Genomic DNA, 22,566 nt, shown 5'->3' with positions numbered 1-22,566 from the left:
AGGAGGATTATGAAAGAATTGGGCCTGGACTCATCGAAGACCTGCAAATTGTTTTGCGATAACAAGGCAGCCATCAGCATTTCTGAGAACCCGGTTCAGCATGATCGAACCAAACATGTTGAAGTTGACAGACACTTCATAAAGGAGAACATTGAAGCAAAGATAGTGGAGATGCCATTTGTCAAGTCCGAAGATCAGTTGGCGGACATCCTTACAAAGGCAGTAAACTCGAAACTATTTCGGGAAGTATTGTGCAAGTTGAGCATCGGTAACCCCGTCGCTTAACTTGAGGGGGAGTGTTGGAGAAGATTGCACCGAATCAGGGAAAAGATATACGAGAATCAATCTTTACCAAGTATAGGAGATTTGGAATCAATGTAATTATGTTAATTAGGTTTACCATATAGATGAGTCCTTAGCCCTATATATTGATGCTATGTGTATAATGTAAATTCATTCAGAAATAATATATCGATTCTACCGATACTTTAACACACACACCTACACAGACACACTCATACACACACCTGCTGACCTACACACACACACATATATATGCACCTGCACACACACGCACATATACACACAGGTGCACGGCTGCAGATGCACACACACATTCACACAGCTGCACGCCTGCACACACACACACACACACACACATACACTCTGCTTCGCAGCTACACACACATACACATACGTGCACACACACATATACACACAAAAAACACCCTTGCACACACACAACACACACCTGCTTACACACCTTCACACACACGCGCATACACACATTGCTTAATTTCTTTATCAATTTACCAAACAAAGGATTTGAAATTGAATTATAATTCAATTTTTTCAAATTTAATTCCATAAAATTCTAATTTCAATCTAATTCCTATTTTATATACGGAATGGAATGGACCTAAGTTATTTAATACAATTGTGTAAGTGGCAAAGAGTAAAAGTTGTAACTTGTATAACTTGCAAATTGCTTTTCCAAGCGTGCAAGACTAATATTGCGTTTAAGACTGGAGTTATAATGGGCTTGGGCCGACCGTTTGACTTTGGGTAGTTTTATTTTTAAGTCCGCTTCACAGCTAACTATGCCACGTGGAATTGTTATACTACATGGTGGCATTTTAAAATGGCTTCTATTTATATAAAAAAGAGATAACAAATTTTCTTTCTCCTAAATTTAATTAGACTTGAGTTTTATAAATACTTTGAAAAAATCAAATACTCCGTAGAAATTTAGAGCGATTGGTACAATAAAGCTAATTAAATGCATTTTATTATTAACAATATAGTACTACTAATTATTTTCTATAGAAATTACTCCTATATTATTTTTAATAATATCATTAAAAGGGTTAAGACTAATCCAAAAACCTTGAGAAAATCTTTACATAAATTTCAGCTAAAATCAACTTAAACTCACATGGATATGGTACATCTATAGACTAATCAGTGACTCCCGAGTCTTATAATGAAAATATCATCAAAACCAGCTTCGTATTTTATTACAAAATTCTCAATCTGTTCAAAATTTATTTGATACATTCAAGAAAAAATTTTGAGAAATTTAAGAAGGAATTTGCAATTATTTTTGTTCTTGTTTTTGAAAAGGCATTATATATTTGAATGTCAATTTGGTTATATATTATTCCTAGCTTGTAATTACGTGTTCAATAAATCCGAAAGAATACACAAGTATTAAAAATTTTCGTATGGTTCATTCCCGATTTTGGGGATAAATTCAATTAAATGAACACTGATTCATTATTATCATACTTTCATGTTATATTCAAACTATAACAAACACCATTGTTAAAATTCGGACCAATCCCACGAAATCGTAAGTCATGCACGAGAACCATTAATGGCATTCACATTAAATCAATCACTATACCCACCACACAAACTCCACATTAAATAAATACTAGGCTTCATGCCATCTTTAGCAATAAAAAAAATTAAGTTGCATTAATTGGCAACACTCAAAATCAGCCTCTCAATTAAATTACAGTCACGTAAAAGTGTCACTAAATTCCACAGTATCTCAACACTCTTCACAAAAGTGTGATTACAAAATGCAACATTTGGTTAAAAAATGGTTGTGGCCCTGTGGCCTCTCTAGTTCATTTCATGTGATCTTCTTCCATCTCACACTCATTTGTGTGACTTGCTTCAATACTATTTCCTCTCACCCCTTCTATTTATACACTTGATCCCACCTCTCTCTTTCCTTCATCTTCTTCAATCATCAAAAAATTGACCCTTAACTTAGAAGTTAAGGAATAAAGCACAATCCAACAATGTATGAGATGAAAAAGGGGATAACACTTGTGCTCCTTGTCTTGATCTTGCTTCTAGTTACCATACATGTTCGCCCACGTATGATTCTTGTTTTGTTTTTTCATTTTTTTCAAATTTTTACTATATTGGATTTTGATGGTACTAGTGTACAATGAGATTGTGATGTGCCTCGTATAATGTTCCAATAATATATACTTACAAGTTTATGCCATGGGTGAATGATCATGCCCTTGATTAAGTTTATATTTAAGAAATTCATAATGAAACTTTTTTTTCTATAATTTTTTAATAGCAGATCATGGCCGTCAAACTCATGCACATTATAGGGTCGAACCAAACTTGTTGAAGCATAAACAAGCGGATACACTGCAAGAGGCTGGGTCGAGGTTACCGGATTGTACCCACGCTTGTGGATCTTGTACGCCATGCCGGCTAGTTATGGTGAGCTTTGTATGTTCATCCATTGAAGAGGCCGAGACTTGCCCTATGGCTTACAAATGCATGTGTCACAATAAGTCGTACCCTGTGCCATGAAATGTTTGATTAATTCAAATTTTGAATCAGTTGATGGTAGTTTATTTTACCTCTCGTCACGTAAATAAGTTGTTTTTGTTTTCAATAGTTGTTTTCATGTGTGAATTTATTGTTTTAAAGGGTGCTTGCAAATGTAGTGGTTGTTGATTTCCTTCTTTAGATGCAGCAAAGCTATTTTATCTAATTGAAATTTTTTATTTTTTTAGTTTGATTTTCTCTCTATGATGGAGTAGTATTTTCCGTACCTTTTTTTTTGTTTAGATGCATTACTTATTGGTAACTGAACAAGATAATAAGGTTTAATGTTTCAAGTTTAGTATCTTTATATGCATTTAATAAAAAGTTTTTGCAACAAATAAAATATGATACTCCATTTAAATAAATATTAAGATGCTCGTCTCGTATAGTGATTTTAATTAAATAGGGCATGAGGGAAAAAGAATATCCATAGACAGATAATGAGGATTTAGGTCAGGAACACATCGTTTATTTCATTATTTGAGGATTCAAGAAATCTTTTTCTTGTGCACGAAGTAGTTGTACTACTCCTCTTAATGAGTATGTTTTACTCCATTTCATTATGCTTTGTAAGTAGGAGAAATATAAAATATATAGTACTCCGTATTTTTTTTTCATTTATAATTTAATTACACATACTCACGCTCATCAAGTAATTTGAATCTCAGACTTACAAATTGAACTAAAATATCGTAATTAAAGAGCAACAATCCATCATTGTATGAGAAAAATTACAAAAACCACAAGTTCAAATGAAAGCTTCCTTCAAAAAACTAAGGCATTTGAATACCGATTACACTTTTATCATTAAATAAAATTACAAATAATTCTCCAACAACTTCATTAGTAGAGTAAGATAGTCTCGAAACTATTCTTTCAACCTAAAATTATATGAATTCATATATCTTCTTTAAACATACAATAAAACGAAATAAATAAATAAATAATTACACTGATACTTTGTGAAGTAACGAATTAATTTAGTTATTCTACACATTTCGTTTCTCTTTCTCTTTCTCCATATTTCGATATTCATACATTCAAACACAAGCGGAAAAAAAAATACGAATCGAGCAAATGTCATTGCAAAATATCCTATTCGAAAATTCTCTGTCGCCATCATCATCATCAAACAACATCACCACCTTCTCCATTTTAGCAATTTTCACCCTTCATTTCTATGCAATTAATTCATTCCAATTTAGGAAACAGGGGATTCAACGAGCTGGGCTTTCCCTCTTCGACAGAAAAATTCAAAAATCAAGAATCTTTGATTTATATTTTCACATTAGGTTAGTATGAGGTACTGCAGTTTCAACCCTGTGAAATTTTATAGCAATTATCGTCTCTTTAGCGGTAATGATTTTGCTGTGCTTATTCCTTTTTGTCATGCAAAGATGGTAACATAATGTGCACGCCTTTCTTGAGAGCTTTTTCATTTAATATAACATATGCCAATTGATGAAAACCCTCATTTGTTTTTTCATAATAACTTGAACCACCAAAAAGTTCCTTTGATTACGCTATTAATCTCCCCTGATGATGTAAAACTCCATCAAAATCCAATCTTTAGGGTTCCTGTAGTTCTTGGAACTGTTTTGAGGGAGTGCGGATTTTTAAATTGTTGTATTTGAGAGAGAGAGAGAGAGAGAGGGGGTTATGGAATGATTAAGGTTGAATTAGAGAAGCCAAGCATGGGCAGGAGTAATTATTGGATTGACTTTGCATTGTTAAATTACTTTTCGTATTATTCCTACCTTTTTGTGGCAAAGGGTGTGGGAATCTAATCTCCTACGTTTCTGATGAAATTTAGGAGAAGAAAATGTATACCTTCTTGTGCCTCTCATCAAGGAGTAAGCTGTTGTATCTGTATTTTTTGTGCTTGTTTTTCATTCTTGTGTAAAATGTGTTGATTTGGCTAGGGAGACAAAAGCGGAGAAGCTTTATGCTGAAAATGAAAGTAGATTGTGGTTCATTGCCTCTGATTATGTGATACACAATCTTAAGTCGATGAATAGTGGTTGATGGTATGTTTTCCATGAATGAGCAAAGTGGCAAACAATCTCAGAAGCTTTTTTTTTTCTATGTTTTGTTGTTCCTGTAGTTTGTAATGTAGGTTTCTTAATATCTTTATATCCATTGATAGTGTTTGTCTCCTGCCATATGGTCTTTTCTTTTTTCAACACTTTTGGATTTGTTTTATTAGTGATATTTTCAAACTTAAATGTCAAACCTATGTTTCAATCTACTCTGTTTTCATATTCGAGGCCAGAACTTCTTGTTCACCATTCATAGTGTTCAGTAGTTTTGTTTTCTTGATCTTGAATGATGTAATTTCGTGTTCGGTTCTGGTTCTCTCTCTCTCTCTCTCTCGTAATATATTTGTCTATATTGTATTTTCATTCTAGTTTTGCATATAGAACTGTATATTGGAATTGGTAAGTATGTAGATTCGTGTTAGATTCTGCAAATCCAGGTGAACTTTGAGTTAGATTTTATGAATCAGTTAAGTCTTTTCTTTTGTTCTTAAGGGTATCTGTCTTCAGGTTGATGAAGATGAAGTGTACTGGGACCGGAAGAAACAAGACAAAGAATCAGCATGGTCACATAATTCTGCTCATGTAATATCACAGTTAGCTCAGTGCTTTAGTGAGTAGAGATTGTTTTCACTTCACTTCAAGTTTCCCCATCTCTCAATCTCCATCACCAAGTTTAGCTTGCTGTATGAATAATGGGTGATTCAACCCAGTTAAAGAATGCTGCTGCCAGTTATATATTCTGTTTATTTTATTGCTGATCCACTTCTTTTGTTTGCAGCTAATGCTATGTTTGGACCAGGATCGTGGATAGGAGGATTGTTTAGCCGCGCCAACCATAGAAGATCTGGAAGCACACAATTTCTTGACTACACTTTGACCCCTATTCAGGTGATTAGGTTCTCTTCAGTTAGTTTGTATGTATACAGGGTCTATGTGTGTGTTAATAGTAGAATTACAATAGCTTCATTGTGGATGGTGGCGTTCTGATTTTTGTCAGGAAGAAATACTGCAAAGGCTTAAAGAACGTCTAGGAGTACCTTATGATGAGACGCGTAATGAACATCAAGTATGCTTTCTGCACATTTTTCTTTCTCTCGAAAATCAACCTAGACAGTAGACACAGAACGGGGAAGATAAAACAAATAAGGAAAATGCCTAATCCCCCATTGAGTAGAGATTTCAACTGCGTAACATTTCTCTCGATATACTGTCTCATCAAGTATGTTTTCTGCACGTTTTCCTTTCTCTCGATAATCAACCTAGACACAGAAAGGGGAAGATAAAACAAATAAATAAAATGCCTAATTTCCCACAAACTCGTGGAATATAAGCTGTCTCATTGAGTAGAGAGTATTCAACTGCGTAATATTTTTCCAATCTTTAACGACTTCATAGTTCAACTCCATTGCCAGGAAGTTCTTCAAGCCTTGTGGGATGCTACCTTCCCTGGTGTTAAGCTTAAAGGTATGATATCCGAGCAGTGGAAAGATATGGGATGGCAGGGAGCAAATCCGGCGACTGATTTCAGGTGCCCCTTCCATCTTTAGCTTCTTCTTCTTCTTCTTCTTCTTCATGTATGCATAGGTTGAAAGTCCATATAATTTTAATCTCGTGTAGATAACTCCATGTAATTTAAACCTCGTTGCCTATGTATTTGGTTTGATTTTCTCACCCCATCTACTTAACCAGTTATGCGCATTGTAGCTTGAAAGTGAATTCATTCCCGATATTTCAATTCTTCACATTATGATTCGTATTGGCTTCAGGGGCTGCGGCTTCCTCTCACTTGAAAACTTGCTTTATTTCGCCCAAAATTACCCGGTATGTGTTGTTTTCTACCCTAGTGATGAACTTTTTGCAGTTTGGTGTATTGCACTTGCAACATGGTTTTCGACTAATACGAAAAATTTGAAGGTTGCTTTTAGTAGGGTACGTCTAAAGCAATCTGGAGAGCGTTCGGAATGGGAGTACCCGTTTGCTGTCGCTGGCATTAACGTTTTGTTCATGCTGACTCAGATGCTCGACTTACATTAAGGTGTGCCGAATAATTGGATAAACATCATTTTCTAACTCAATATTTGCACATTTTCTCAAGAACGGGCCCACCTTTTGTCAGCACAATTTCCACGCAGATTAGAAGTGGGCACGTCCTTAGATTACGAACAAAGTCGACTCATCGGGTATTGATACGTCATTGAAAGTGTGAGATATTTCTAAAAGGAAAAAGGACGTGCATACTTCGAGCTAGAAAGTGATTTCTGCGTGAAATAACTTGTTTATGTATATGCTTAGCATGCACCAATATGTTTAAGTTGGCTTTCTCTACTAATCAAAATGGTATCGAAAACTACGTGGTATTCGATTCTCGTCTGTTTAAAATCTTGTTTGATTAATTTTTCTTGATTTTGTGTATGCAGAAATGCCCAAATGTCTTCCCGGATTTAACTTTGTAAGATTCTTAGGAAGTAAGTGAGTTTTTGGCTTTGTTTTGTTTTGTTTGTGTTCGTGCGTGATTCTACTTAACAAGAAACATTCATCTGTGCCATTGCAGAAGACAAAGATGCGTTCGACATCCTCAATTGTATAGCTTTCACGATGATGGATGCTCAATGGCTTGCAATGCAGGCTTCCTACATGCAGTTCAATGTACTCTCTCTCTCTCTCTCTAACAAGATAGTAACTTAGCTAAGTTCCGTTTGATTTGATCTCAGGAAGTGTTGCAAGTAACAAGAATACAATTGGAAAGAGAATTGTCTTTAGAAGATGTTCATAGAATACGTGATTTGCCAGCTTATAACTTTTTGTTTCATGAGTAGTAATATGTATAATTAGTTCCAAGATTTAGAAGCGTTGGGGGGTGGTTTTTTGTGAAACCAAAATTCTTCGTCATTTTATGGTGTATTTAGAGACGCGCTGTGCAAATTCTTCATCCAATACCAATCTTCTACACAAAAATGAGTGGTTTTTTGATACAATCATAACGCCATTTAGGTATAGAAAATTTGTAGTGGATAATAAAGAAAGCACAGATTCCCTCGTGGGATGTTCTCACCTTTTTTATTCATTAGGAAAATTCGCAGACGATTCAATATAGGCGGACCGCCCCAATAGCAACGCCTTTTTTTTGTCCACCACCCCATTTTATTTATCCGCACCCATAAAAACAATTGTCCGCAGCTATAAGGTGGACACTTCTAATAGCCCAAAAATTTTTAGCCACTTATCATTTTTTTTGTCTATATTAAATCAACTAAAATTATCGGAAGGTAAATAATTAAAAAACGAGGTAATTGTGACTGAATATTTGTTGTATTGGAAACAGTAAAATTATAAAACGAACATTTAAAAACAATACAAATAAAAAAACTGCCACCGTCTACTCGGTGGCGGAATCGGATTCCTCATCCTCTTCTCCGCCGCCTCCCCCGCTGCCGCCGGGCGCCCCAGTACAATCCTCATCAGACAAGCCTAGCCGGCGCTGGATCTCCCCTATGAGTTTCCAGTATATACCCTTGATGATCGGGTCGGTTGCGGTCTCGTAGAAACTGCAGTTGTTTCAACAACTGCACATCTAGGTTCTCCCTCAAGACCTTGTGGGGACCAGGGGCCACAGGTTGCGGTATAGGGGCGGGGTGCGGGATGCGCAATCCCGACGCGGCCGACGATAGGCGGGAGGAATTTCCAGCCACTCTAGCGCTTCGGATAGAGGCAGGTTGTCCTGGAGGGCGTGGCCTCCTAGAGTGTGTAGCGAAGGGCTCTTCGGTTTGCTCGTCGTTGAGGTCGAATGATTGCGAGCCGTTGCCGCTGCTTAGTCCCTGGCTATGTTATGTCTAGTACGCTTCGCCCCAGGAGCTCCTGCCTGCTCTTGCGCACAGATGGCCCGGAATTTCGGACAGTGCTCGAGAACAAGATACTCCTCCCACATGGTGAACTTCAGCCAACCTTTTGTGTTGTATCGAGAAAAAGGTTGGGGCGTGGCACTCGACCTCCACGGCTGAGATGGAGGAGGAGTTGGACTCGATCCCCACGGAGGGGGAGTTTGACTCCAACCCGACTGCTGGGAATGATACCCGCCATATCCTAAAGGTTGGGAAGGATACCCGCCATATCCCGATTCGTCAGTGCCGGGTGATTCGTCGTCTCCACCGTGCATTTTTAGAGAGTGAGTGTAGAGAGTGAATGAATGGAGATTGTTTGAAAAGGGTGTAACTCGCCGGGTGATTCGTCGGCGCGTCCTCGCACATAACTCGCCGGAGGGCCGTCCGCCCCAACAAAAATCGTCCGCCCCGGGGCGGACGCTCCCTCCACTATTGGCCGGCGGGGCAGTATCAGAATGGGGGCGGGCGGCGCGCCGCCCCTATAGTGGACACCCTAATGTCAAATTCTCAATTATAAAGCAGAGTTAAAATTTTATTCGAAGTTCAAAACTAAAATAAATTAATTATTTATTTGTTAAATGTAACTCATCTAATAAAAGCTCACCAGATTAATAGTTAGAAACATGTTTATAATTATAAATACTATTCTTGATCCGAAATCTATTTAGTACTCATATTTTTATTGATAAATCAACATAACTTTAAAGGTCGTGTCATAGAGAATTCATACACGAGAGCTTTAGCCTCAATTTAGTATACCATTCTGACGATTATAGTCATCACTATTTTTTAAAATGGAATGAGACCGGAAATCTTAGGTCATCCGCAATGCTATCACTTATCCGTCCCTTAAATTACTATTCATGGACCTCACTGTACTTTTTTACTCTATCTCTTAACTAAGGGACGGAACCTGCAACCCTCCATCTCTTATCCGTCCCTTAAATTACTATTCATTCAATTTCATTTTTTATTTTTATTTCCAACAAAATTCAATTAATAAAAACACATTTCATTAAATAAAATAAACTTACAACATAAAGTCCGGGAGCGTCTTTGGGGCGGCGCGGCTTCTTCCGCCTCCCGGCGTCGATCTTCTTCAAGTGATTCTTCCATTATTCGACGCATTTGCTCATATGGATCCATTAGATCGATTAAATTTGGGGGAATAATACAAGAGATGGTTTGAGATGAAAATTGGAGAGGAAAGAGAGATGATTTGAGAGGATTAAATGTGTGTTTGTGTGTGAAATGAGGATGAAATAGGAGTATTTATAGAGTAAAAAAATAAAAAAAAATTTAAAAAGGAAAACGGTCGAAAACGGTAATATTACCGTTTTCGAATTTTTAATTTTTTATTAAATTCAATTTTTTTTAAAAAAATGAATTATTGCGTCTGCGTGACGAAACCCTCTCACGTGCTAGCGAGTGGGCGTCACGCATGGCCCCATCGCGCTCCACGTCGCGGGAGCGCGTGGCGAGACGTCTCGCGCGGCGTGACGGGTGATCCGGCGGGCTGGTGACGGGACGGGACGCTGCAACGCGTCCCGTGCCTGTCTCGTCACGGAGGAACTGGACTCGTGCCTCCCGCGTAAAGCGTTGCGGATGGTCTTATGATACTGAGATATGTAAAAAAAAAATTAAACTGTATCAGAATATTTTTTCGACACAGGAAATCTACTGCAGCATTGTAGCTAGCTAGGATCAAGCAAATTGCTTGTCAATTCCATAAAATTAGTGTGGAAGTTGATTGTTGGTTGTTGCACTTGCATTTGTGATTTAATGTGACATCGTTCATTTCAAAGATAATAAATGTTTTACTTAGGTGGACCATTTTTTAATTTATTTTCTATCTCAAGTGGGTCAATTGGAAAAATAAAATTCAAATTAAAACCAGATTTCATAGTCATGAGAAAATTTCTATTTCTATTTCTATTTCTATTTCCATTTCTATTTCCATTTCCATTTCCATTTCCATTTCCATTTCCATTTCCATTTCCATTTCCATTTCCAACAACCAACCATAAGCAGTGTGCAATAGGGATAGATCATAGATGAGATGCACTTCAATAAATATACATTACTTTTAGTTATCCTTATCCTTTATATTTTTATGGAGAGAAATGTAAGAGTTTTTTTTATTAAATGTTGGTGGAGCTTATAATAATTTTTCAATTTAGAAATCGGCAGTCAATCAGCCACACCAATATAATTTAAAATATTCCTTGGGATTTCACATGATTTTTTTTTCACAAATCTTTGCTGAAAGTGCGATGAACTTCTTTCAATAAATCCAATTTAAAAAGATTATTTAATTTTCACCTATTTATGTTAAATGTTTGATATAAATATCTCAACCAGTGAGTGTCGAATTAGTGGACGTTTTCCTGCACGATATTAGTAGTTGTGTTGTGTATATTATGCAGGTAATATTCAACTTTAATAAATGGACCATTTCCTAAGAACTAGCTTTAAAAACATGCTACGCGCCTACAAATAATAAATTTAAATAATTAATCATTTTTAATCACAATTTGAGAAGCTGTAAATTTAAATAAATAAAACCTAGTATATGTAAATTTACTAGACTATTTTTAAAATAAAAATACATAAAGACATTTTAGGCATATTAAAATTTGTAATGATAGTGAAACTTTATCTAGTGTATTTTTTCTCTTTTTATGTGGTTTGTAAATTATGTTATATGGATATGATATTTCTCCAATATGCATTTGTAAATAGTATCCACATTATTTCTTGTTGAAAATAAAATTGATGATATGAAATCACATGTGCAGGCAGCAAATACCATTAATCATTGATGAACATTTATTCAAAGTTTCACACCTTGATTTGGTACTTCTGTCTCAACAGAGTCAACACTAAGATTGTCACCTATTAATTATTTTTTTTAATTTCATTTTTGATGTTTCCGTTTTATGCCCTTTTTAAAGAAAATATTGCTGGAATAAAGAGAATATAAAAAATTACATTAAAGTCGAATTGAAAAGGGAAGAAATCAATTTAGATCTTCAAACATGTCATGAATAGATGATTTAACTACTAGTAGTACATTATCAATCGAATTTTCCTTTTGAAGTACTATTAACAATCGTGTCTTAAAAATAATTGAATGTACATATGTGGCAAGATAATCTTTAACAATGGCATTGCATTCTTCATGTCCTTCTCAATCTTTTCCTTTAATTTAAAACTCTCTTTTGACTCTATTTGGTAAATATATTGAGTGCACTGTATGTTAATATTTTGCTCAATTCATGAGTTTACCATACATATCATAAAACACGCCTATCATGTGTTGGACGATATAACCCTCACTCAATGATTAGAAATATAGTTTTAATTGTTAGTGATCGGATTACATTGTCTCGTAGTATGTCCAGTAAAATACATTTACAAAATGATAAGCAAAAGGAAAGGATGAAAAAAAAAAACTTTGCCATTGTAATTGGATGAGCATAGTAGCAATGGCAGTCACTACATTTTTATTTACAAAAATAAGTCAAGCAATTGTGAATAAAAATCTTGAAAAGAAATGAGGCATGATAATGACAAAATTAACCCTCGTCGCAGAAAATCTGCATTTTGGTGTGAACACGAATACATCTACATTAGAAAAATGTGGCAATCTGTCCATGCATTGACCCCACCTCTCTTATGGTGTGACAGACTTATCCACAATAGTTCTTTTTTTTAATTTAAAATTTTCCTATAATTACATTTATAGATTAGTAGTAGCACTATTTATTCAATTTATTAATGTGCATTAATGCTATGACTCATCACGATGCGAGTTCATTATTCCACTTCAATAAAGTTAATATGTTCCATTAAATCTTTATACCCTACTATTTATTCTTCCATTGAGGTTATTACCCCTAATAGAAAGTCCCACATACCCTTGTTTCCAATGCAAATTTTTTTAACTGTTTAATTTGTCCACTTCCATTTCTTACAAAATAAGACAGAAACCGACAAAATATGTCTAAAAATGCAAAAGAGCTGCAGATTTCATCGCCATCACAAAAACACAAGATCTATACATTTACATGTACAAAAACAGGAAAATTTACAAAAAAAAAGAAAGAAAAAGAAAACATCGTTCCATCGAGTAAGTTAAACACACAATTACAAACTAGCTTCACCTCTCTCTCTCAACTACATTTGCTTCATCACAAGCCATCTTTTGCAAAAACTTTAAAAAAAGCCTTCAACGTTAATCTCACTTGTCCTAAAATATCAACAAAAACACCATCCCTATCAAAGCTCAACGGCCACGGATGCACGACGGCCTATCTCATGGTGGGCTTCATAGACGACGTAAGAGTGCGTGTCTGTGAGTGTGTCTGTGCTAGCCATGCCGCATTCCCATGAAGTAGTTGAAGTCATGATGTTGGACCCTCAATTGCTTTAGCCAAGAATCGGCCACGCTCAAGAGCGACGCCATCCTCTCCCGGTCAAGGTCATTCTTGTCCGAGAGCCACACGTCTCCTTGCATCTTGTAACTCGCCAAACCAAATGGAGGGAGAGGGATGCTTTCCCCTTCCTTTCCTTTCCTCTTCAAATTCTCAACATCGTCCCCCAAGTCCATGTCTATCATCATAATCCCGCCATTTTAAGAACGTGATTAATCAAGAAATCGGGAAAATGAGATGATGATGGAGTTCTTTGTTCATACCTTGAAACGAGGACGAAAGGGTGTGGTACGTGAGGAAGCACGTTTGCAAGTCTCTAATCGTTCTACCAGTGGGAATGTGATAGATAGGGTACCTAGACTCACACGCGTAATCCATGAATTCTTGATTCCTTATTAGCTCAAATACCCGTAAAATCAATAGATATGATAGTACTAATAAGTTTAGAATGCTAACCAGGCGACAGCCATCCAACTAGCCGGTGAAAGATCTACACTTCTTAACGACAGTAATCCCGGGTGTCTTTGAGCTAAGCTACTAATCTGAGAAGCAAAGAATCAAGAAACTCAATCCACAAAATCTAAAACTAATCCTCAACAAGAACATGAAAGTAGAATAAAGACACGATGGCCTATTACAGACATAGACATGAATCAAGCCACATGCGTTGGATCGATTTTTCAAGTCAAAAAAGGCTTGCAACTTATTAGTACAATATTCCCCAATTACAGTATTTGATTCTTTCATATCACATCCAACTATTCTACCTCTCCTTTAGCAATTTGATCAAGAGTTGATGATGTCAAACACGAACTCAAGCCAGTTAAACGGGGTTACCTTGTCCGTGAGAGGGACCCTTCCGTAGGGGGATGATCTCTCAAAGTACTGAAGGTAAAGATTACCCAATCTCTCATTCTGGTTCCACAAATCCTGCTCGCATATCCCCTCCTCGGACGAGCACCCGTCCCACCTCGACAACTTCTCACTCTCGCTCTCATCGCTAAACGAATCACTAAACGAGTCCCTTGTCTCGCTCACAGAATCAGTTTCCTCCCTGCACCAAATGCAGTCGAATCAAATCAATATATACACATCTTCAGCTTAGCAACACAAATTAACTAAAACAATCAGCAATCACAATTGAATCAAGAATGGTGATCAGCTGTGCAAATGTGGTTTCTTTACCTCGAGCAGTTTGCAGATGAACTGCTGGTGAAAATCTGGATTGCAGAGAGATAAGGCACGAAGTATTGAATTAGATTCTGGCCGTTGTCGGAGACGATCGGAACTCCGGCGCCGTAAGCACTCCATTCATCAAAAGTATTCCAAAGGTCAGCAAGAACAAAATAGTCAACTTTTTCCCTTTCCCATGGATGCCATAGCCTATGAAGCTTCCTTGTCTCACTCTATCCATAAAAAAAAGGGGGGGAATCAAACAAACCCCTCACCAATCAATATAGCAAAATTGAATTCAAAACTTTAAACAATTCTGCAAATTGGAATTTTGGGAATGAAAAACAAATAAAAAATCAAACCTTTGAGAGGAACTGAGATGGGGCAAGCGGCGTTGTGCAATCCAAGAAGCTTTCGAGGTTTGTTGTCTGCATTGAAACCTTGTCCAAGATCAACATGATTTCTTCCCTTCAACACGGTTGATTAAGAGAGAGAAAGAGAGAATTTGGGTGTGATTCTCTCTCCTAACTCTTTTTGAAAGTTGGCACAGAAGGAAAAACAGAGGAAGAAAAAAAAACAAAAGGATTTTACGAGGAGAGGAAGAGAGAAATTGACGGGATTTTCCTTCACTCTTTCTATGTAAAAATGTAAGAGAAGCGAGAGAAAATTGTTATTACGAAACAAAGATTACTACCCTTTGACGTTTAGACAAACCATTTGGATAAACCGCAAGTCTTTATCAATATTTCCCTTTCTTCTTTTTTAGTTGTGCAAAAAATTCAATATTTTAACAAGATTTCTGATCACCGGAAAATCCGGGCTCCGATCAGATTTCAACAAAATCCAATCTTTTTTCTCACCCAAACCCCTGATTTTTTTTCTTCAAATAGAAAAATTAAAATCTCACCCATCAAAATTTAAGGGAAAAAAAACTAATTGAAAATCCTTACCTAATCAAAAATTAAAAAAAACAATTCACATTTTTTTCTGGGAAAATGACATGCACCCAATTTGCGTATTGCGAAGATGAATTACGCGTTGTAGTGCGTGTGCTGTGTGTGAAAGCGAGCGAGGGGAATACTTGGAAGAGAAGGGCAACGTTTGATTCACGCGAAGAGAGGAAAAGGGCAGGCGTTTTGTGAGGCTGAAATTGTTAAAAATTGGATTTTTTTTCCTCTTAATATACAAGAAATCAACAGGCTTTATTCTTCTTTAATTTTTAGGTGATAAAAAGGGAATCAACTTTTCTTTATAAAGAGAAACCGAACTGAATGAATGTGATGTGTTTATGTATCGATTTCAAAACCGGAATTTTGGGTTTATCATTTGTAAGCAAGTGCAGGAATGCGTGTGCTGTGGAAGAGAGAGACTGAGGAGAGAGAATCGAGAGAGTTGAAACAGAAGTGAGACAATTCTCTTTTCTTCTATTGGGCATGTTTAGGTACACTTCCAATAGCCCCATTATTTTTTTATCCATGGCTCTAGTTTATTTGTCCACGTCATAAAAAAGTGTTTGCAGCGATAGTGGACACTTTTTTAGCCACTTTTCATTTATTTTAATTTAATTATAATTAAAATTATCGGACTATACGTAATTAAAAAAAACGGCAATAGTTAAATAAATTAAAATTAAACACTAAATTTTCGTATTAAAGTAATGGAAAAATTAAACAACGAAAATTTAATCAATAGAAAATCACAATGTTCTTCACTCTGCGCCACCTCCCCTACGTGCCCAAACTTCTTCAATCAAATCGGCCTGGAGTGTGGTATGTGCTGTGCTCCTGCGCATATTAGTGAAACGTTGGAGCAAATATTCATTACTACGTGGTACACCCATCTGTATCAGCACAGAGGCAACATCGTGACTTGTACTTGCGCCATCTTCCGGTGCCCAGCGCTCTGCAACAAATCATTCATCTTCTATTATTATATTGTACAATATGATACATGTTAACATAATATTCGCAACATCATCTTCGTGCCAAACTCGTGTCGGGCACCGTATAATGGCACATCGCGCTTGGAGCACACCAAAAGCTCACTCAACATCCTTCCTAGCAGCATCTTGTTTTCGCGCAAAATATAGTTTCTGCGGTCCAACCGGTCGGCGAATTGTCATGACGAATACGGGCCACTTAGGATATATCCCATCTGCCAAATAGTATCCCCTACGGTACTGCGTTCCGTTGGCTACGAAGCTGATTTCTGAACCCTGCCCCCGGCACTCATCATTGAAGAGAGGCGATGACTGAAGAACATTGATGTCGTTGTTCGAACCTGCAACACCGAAATACGCATGTCAGATCCGCAAACGGTAGTCAACAACGGCTTCCAGAATCATCGATGGACCTTTGCTTTTGAAACCAATAGTGAACTGGCCTTTCCACGCCACCGGGCAGTTTTCCCACTCCCAATGCATGCAATCGATGCTTCCTAACATCCCTATAAAATCGTGAACCGAACCGTGCATATCTAGCAGTCTCTGGCATTCATCAGAGGTGGGCTTTCGTAGGAACTCCGGACCAAATATTTCCCGGATCACCTTACAAAAATGCCTGAGCACCGTTAGGCTAGTTGTCTCACTCATCTGTAGGTATTCGTAGAACATATCAGCCGGTCCGGCATAGGCAAGCTGCCTAATTGCAGCGGTGCATTTCTGAAAAGTAGACAGCCTGATCTGGCCAGTGCAATCACTCCGGAGGGTGAAGCACCGGTACCGCTCCGCCAAATTCGTCGCTATATGGTTGAAGAGCCGTTGCGACATTCTGAATTGCTGACGGAAAATCTCAGGTGGATAACAGGGGTTATCCACAAAGTAGTCCGCCATTAGATGCCGGTGCGCTCCGCTATGGTCTCGTTGGATGGTCCGACGACGAGTAATCGCACGAGGGATCGCGGCCTCCGCCAATTCCGCCGCGCGCGCCGCATCCTCTTCGTCGGGTTGGTTCTGCACCTCTTGAATCAGAGAATTCCACGCGTCACTCCACAAATCGTCCATTTTTAATACCAATTGAATCCACAAATTTTAGTAGGAGAAAGTATGAGTGGAGAGTTGGAATGGTGTGAAAATAATGAAGGGAATGAGGTGTATTTATAGGTAATTCAAATTGAATTTATAAAAAAACGGAAAAAAAAAAAAAATTCGTCCACCCCAATCTGCCGCGCCGCGCACGGCCGCGCTATCGGCCGGCGCATCTCCCTCGGTGTGTCCTTGCACTCTTCTCGCCGGAGGGCCTTCCGCCCCAAAAATTGCGTCCGCCTCGGGACGGACGCTACCCGCACTATAGTTAGGCGGGGCGACGACGGCATGGGGTCGGCCGGCGCGCCGCCCCTATAGTGGATGCCCCCCTATAGTGGATGCCCATTATCCGATTAACTTTTCTCCACTGCATCTATTTCATTCTTTGGATTTATGTGTCATTTTATTGGGTACGAATCAATCATATTTATTTTTCAATAAATTTATAAAATTGTTTCCTTAGTATAATTATATTTACATATTAATATAGAAAATGTTTTAAATGTAAATCTTTAACAATTATGAGAAAATTTCCATTTCTTTTTACTGCAATTAATTTTAAATGGTGCGTTAACTCATTCCGTTTAAGTTCATGTGTACATATTTAAAGATTATCACGTACAAAAAATGCATAATTTGTAATTGCTTGTACTATAATACTATATAATACATATTGATTAAGTTATTCCACATATGTTTTACTTATAGTACAATAATGACTACTCCATATGTGATAGTATTAATACATATAAGTTATTACATGTTCTATATATATCTTTGAGGGTAGTGTGGACAATATGCATATTTTACATTTTTATTATAAGAACTCGCATCCACAATGGCGCCCGTCCCGGCGGACGTCTGGCCAGCGTGCAGGAGTTCCGCGCGGGACGTCCGCCATTGCGGAGCGGTGACGCGGATACGGGCGTCCGCTGCGGACACCGGAGTTTCGCGGCGTTCCCGGGACGTCCGTCGCGACGTCCTTGCGGATGTCCGCCATTGCGTTGACCCCACGAATGTCCGCGCGGACGTCCCGATTATTTTATATTTTTTTTCAAAAATTCTATAAATACGGCTCGTTGAACTTCATTTCATTCGCACCACTTTTTATTTAATGAAATTTTTATTCCGTAATCGTGGCAAAATTTTAATTCTGTAAATTGTTTAATTCCGTAAATTGTTTAATTTGGTGAATTCGTGAATTTTTATTATTATGGGAAGTTCGTCGGGATGTCCTTGAGGATGCCCGTCACTGTGCAGTGGGAAGTCCTTATGACGTGGCAGTGCAGTTGGAAGTCTTTATGACGTGGCAGAATGTGTTTTGGGGATGTCCGCGGGGATGTCCGCCGGGACATCCGCACCACTGTGGATGTTGTAAGTAAGGTCCTACTAGGTTTATTTAAATTGGTTTTAATAAAGTGAAATTGCAGACTCTTAAGTCAAGCTGGCTTCCATTCAAGTATTGTCAAAGAAATGGTCCATTATTTCAATAAAATATCCGATTTTTCATGATAGTATTAAATTTAGTGAAAAGTATTTATTGGACTATGCTAACTCCTTTTCTAAATCCAAATCGATTCGTAATTAGTGGCTAAAGAAAACTAAAAGTATATTCCATAGGTCGCATTTTGTTATTTTAATTATTTGGTATTAACTTTTTCATATTATATGTATGTTAGGATTCGCACACACAAGGCTTTCACACACTCAATAAGATCACACACACACTCACTGTTGTATGAGATCACACAATGCAGAAAACACACACACTCACACTTTGAGTATTGAAGATGATAATCTTGGAGAGAAAACTGGAAAACTCTTTATTGATTAAACTCTACTCTAAACTACATACACGGTGAGCTATTTAAGCTCTATAATCAAGTAGCAACTGCTACTAACTAACTACAAGAAGAATCAAGAAAGCAAGAAGAATAACCGCTACATCTCAGCTAACTAACTGCTGCTCCAACGGCTAGTTCGGCTAGGTTGCTTCTTCCTTCTCGGTTTAAGACCGAACTCCTTCCTCGGCTCAAGACCGAACTCCTTCTCGGCTTACAACCGAACTCTTCCTTCTCGGCTCATTCCAGCTCAACGCCGAGCTTCCTTACCGAGCTTCCTTACCGCTGAGCTTACCGACTTCTGCCTTCTTCTTCTTCTCGGCTAGTTCCAGGCTAGTTCCAGCTCGGTAAGCCGAGCTTACCGAACTCCTTTCTAGCCGAGCTTCTTCCAACTGAAATGAGCACTCCATTATTACAATTCTCCACCTGAGGGCTCATCTCAGTTCTTGCACAAACATTGATCAATTTCTTGCAATGATCAAACTTGTCTCTACCTAGAGACTTTGTTAGCATGTCAGCCGGATTGTGCAAGGTGTTAATCTTAATCACCTTCACTCTCCCCTTTTCAATTGTATTCAGCTTGGATTTGTCCACCAAAATCCATGTTTTGTTCTTGAGTAAAGACTCTATTTCCTCATTCATGGCTTCAATCCATCTTTCTCTATCTTTGCTCTGCATAGCTTCTTTATATGTGAGTGGATCTGCACCATCAATACCTTCAGCAGCCTGGTTGCCCTGAGTTGGAGCCTCTTCTTTATCTGAATCAGACTCACTCCCTGAGTCAATAACTCCACCTGCTCCTAGGCCAACCCCCACAGGCTCCACCTTGAAGAAATCACCCTCATCTTCACTGGAGTCCAGCTTATCTTTCAGGTATGGCATCTGATCCTCCAAGAACACCACATCCCTACTCACCAAGACCTTCTGCTTACCGGGCTCAATACACCAGAGCCTATACCCCTTAACACCCCTCTGATACCCCAGCAAGATACATTTCAGAGCCCTAGCTTCAAGCTTACTTTGCCTAGCATGAGCATAGGCCACACACCCAAACACCTTGTATTTTGAGTAGTCACTATGAGCTCCATACCACATGTAATCAGGAGTTTCAGATTTCAGGGCAGTAGATGGGCATTTATTGATGAGATAGGCTGCTGTATACACAGCCTCACCCCAGAATCTGCTGCTCAAACCAGACCCAAGAAGTAGGCACCTCACCCTCTCTAGGATTGTCCTATTCATCCTTTCCACAACACCATTTTGCTGAGGATTACCAGGAACAGTCCGGTGCCTCTTCATACCCTTCTCTTTACAAAACAGATCAAACTCAGCAGACAAGAACTCTAGGCCATTGTCTGTCCTTAAGCATTTAACACTTCTACCCTTCTCTAGCTCAACCTCCTTACACCATATTTTGAACTTTGTGAGTGTTTCAGATTTTTCTTTAAGAATATATACCCACAACTTCCTTGTATAGTCATCAATGATAGCTAGATAATACTTTCCTCCACCAATTGAACACACCGGTGAAGGCCCCCAAAGATCACTATGTATGTAGTCTAAAGGGGCTGTAGAAGAGTGAATACCTGTAGGATAGGGTGCCTTCTTAGCCTTTCCAAGTATACACTGCTCACAGGGGTCCATCTTGTTGAAATCTCCAGAGATCAGACCCTTCTTGATGAGTTCTTTCAAGCTTCCTTCGGCTGGGTGGCCCAATCTCTTGTGCCATAGCATTATGGAATCATCTGACACTGCATTGCTTTCTCCATCAACAGCCTTAGCCTTCAGATAATAGAGAATATGCTCTCTGTCAGCCTCCATCATCACTGCATCTCCAGATTTCACAAACAATTTTCCTTGACTCATCAATATGGTGAACCCTTTCTGTTCCAGCATTCCCAATGAAATGAGGTTCCTCTTCACTTCTGGAATATACCTCACCCCAGTTAGGATCTTTATAGAGCCATCTTGTAGGCTTAGCTTTACCTTCCCTATTCCTTTGATCTGACAAATGTGGTTATTACCAAGAACAACCGTACCCGATGCTTCTTGAAGATCATGAAACCAGCTTCTATTGGGGCACATATGGAAGCTGCACCCCGAGTCCATTATCCACCTATGACTGACCCCACTATCACTGATATTCATGAGTTGAGCCGGGGGATCAGCACTCTCCACACAATCAGATTGATTGTGTCCCTCAGAGGCCATCTTTCTCTTCCATGCATGACAATCTTTCTTCAAATGTCCAGGTTTCTTGCACCAATAGCAAGCTCTGGTTTCCTTCTGAGCATCTGAACTTGAGGGTTTAGGGCCCTCAAACTTCTTCTTGAAGTTCTGCTTCTTGAACTTCTTCACATTCAAGGCCTCTGCAGCTTGAACATTGGAGCTTGCAGAGCCTCTGTTGGCTGTCTTCTGGAGTTCTTTGGCCATCAAGGCTGAATAGACTTCTGCATAGGTGATAGGTTTATCTCTTCCATAGATAATTGCATCACTTAGCTGGTCATACGAGCTAGGCAAGGCATTCAAGGTGAGAATGGCCTTATCCTCATCTGAGATCTTGACATCAACAGATCCCAGGTCATCAATAATCTTGTTGAACTCCTCTAGCTGCTCAATGATGGACCTATCTCCAGAAAAACTATAGGCATACAGCCTCTTCTTGAGATACAGCCGGTTAGCCAAGGATTTGGCCAAGTAAACTTCATCTAACTTGTCCAAGATCTCCACCGCAGTCTTGGCTTCTTGAACTTCCCTCAAGACCTTATCTCCAAGGCACAGAATCACTGCAGAATGTGCCTTGAGCTGCATTTCCTCCATCTTTGCCTGAGCTTTTTCATCAAGCACTGGAGCCTTTCCTTTCTCCTCTGGTTTTGCAAGAACTGCCGCCAAGCCTTGTTGAATTAAAACCGCCTTCATCTTCATCTTCCACAGGCCATAATCATTCTTGCCTGTGAACTTTTCTGCATCAAGCCTTGCTGCCATCTCTGAAACCGTTTGATCCTCTGCAAATCAGTTTCAATATCCCTTTCCCACAGACGGCGCCACTTGTTAGGATTCGCACACACAAGGCTTTCACACACTCAATAAGATCACACACACACTCACTGTTGTATGAGATCACACAATGCAGAAAACACACACACTCACACTTTGAGTATTGAAGATGATAATCTTGGAGAGAAAACTGGAAAACTCTTTATTGATTAAACTCTACTCTAAACTACATACACGGTGAGCTATTTAAGCTCTATAATCAAGTAGCAACTGCTACTAACTAACTACAAGAAGAATCAAGAAAGCAAGAAGAAT

The 22,566-nt window shown here is 38.4% G+C and overlaps 1 protein-coding gene and 1 pseudogene across 1 annotated transcript; one reads left to right on the top strand and one right to left on the bottom strand.

Annotated features, from left to right (window-relative positions):
* Positions 1-4,253: 4,253 nt before the first annotated feature.
* On the top strand, positions 4,254-7,840 carry LOC121802361 (annotated as a pseudogene).
* A 4,947-nt stretch (positions 7,841-12,787) lies between these two features.
* LOC121802199 lies at positions 12,788-15,784 on the bottom strand. The gene is made up of 6 exons (XM_042201798.1): positions 14,754-15,784; positions 14,404-14,624; positions 14,056-14,272; positions 13,675-13,760; positions 13,482-13,573; positions 12,788-13,396 (listed from the first exon to the last, which is right to left on the bottom strand). Exons 1-6 carry the CDS (start codon positions 14,847-14,849, stop codon positions 13,155-13,157), a joined length of 954 nt encoding a protein of 317 aa, XP_042057732.1. The 5' UTR covers positions 14,850-15,784; the 3' UTR covers positions 12,788-13,154.
* Between the last annotated feature and the right edge of the window lie 6,782 nt (positions 15,785-22,566).

The sequence above is a fragment of the Salvia splendens genome, chromosome 5, assembly GCF_004379255.2.
Source record: "Salvia splendens isolate huo1 chromosome 5, SspV2, whole genome shotgun sequence".
In the NCBI taxonomy this organism is placed as follows: Eukaryota; Viridiplantae; Streptophyta; class Magnoliopsida; order Lamiales; family Lamiaceae; genus Salvia; species Salvia splendens.
The sequence above is the reverse complement of the archived record's forward strand: the minus strand, read 5'-3'. Positions and strand labels throughout refer to the sequence as shown.

Bases quoted from the DNA above. Each gene is read 5' to 3' on its own strand.
- LOC121802199 (XM_042201798.1), bottom strand. From the start codon at position 14,849: ATGTTGATCTTGGACAAGGTTTCAATGCAGACAACAAACCTCGAAAGC. The intron at 14,625-14,753 runs GTTTGATTTTTT...TTTTATGGATAG, and splicing joins CATCTCAGTTCCTCTCAAAG to AGTGAGACAAGGAAGCTTCA. The intron at 14,273-14,403 runs GTAAAGAAACCA...CATTTGGTGCAG, and splicing joins TCATCTGCAAACTGCTCGAG to GGAGGAAACTGATTCTGTGA.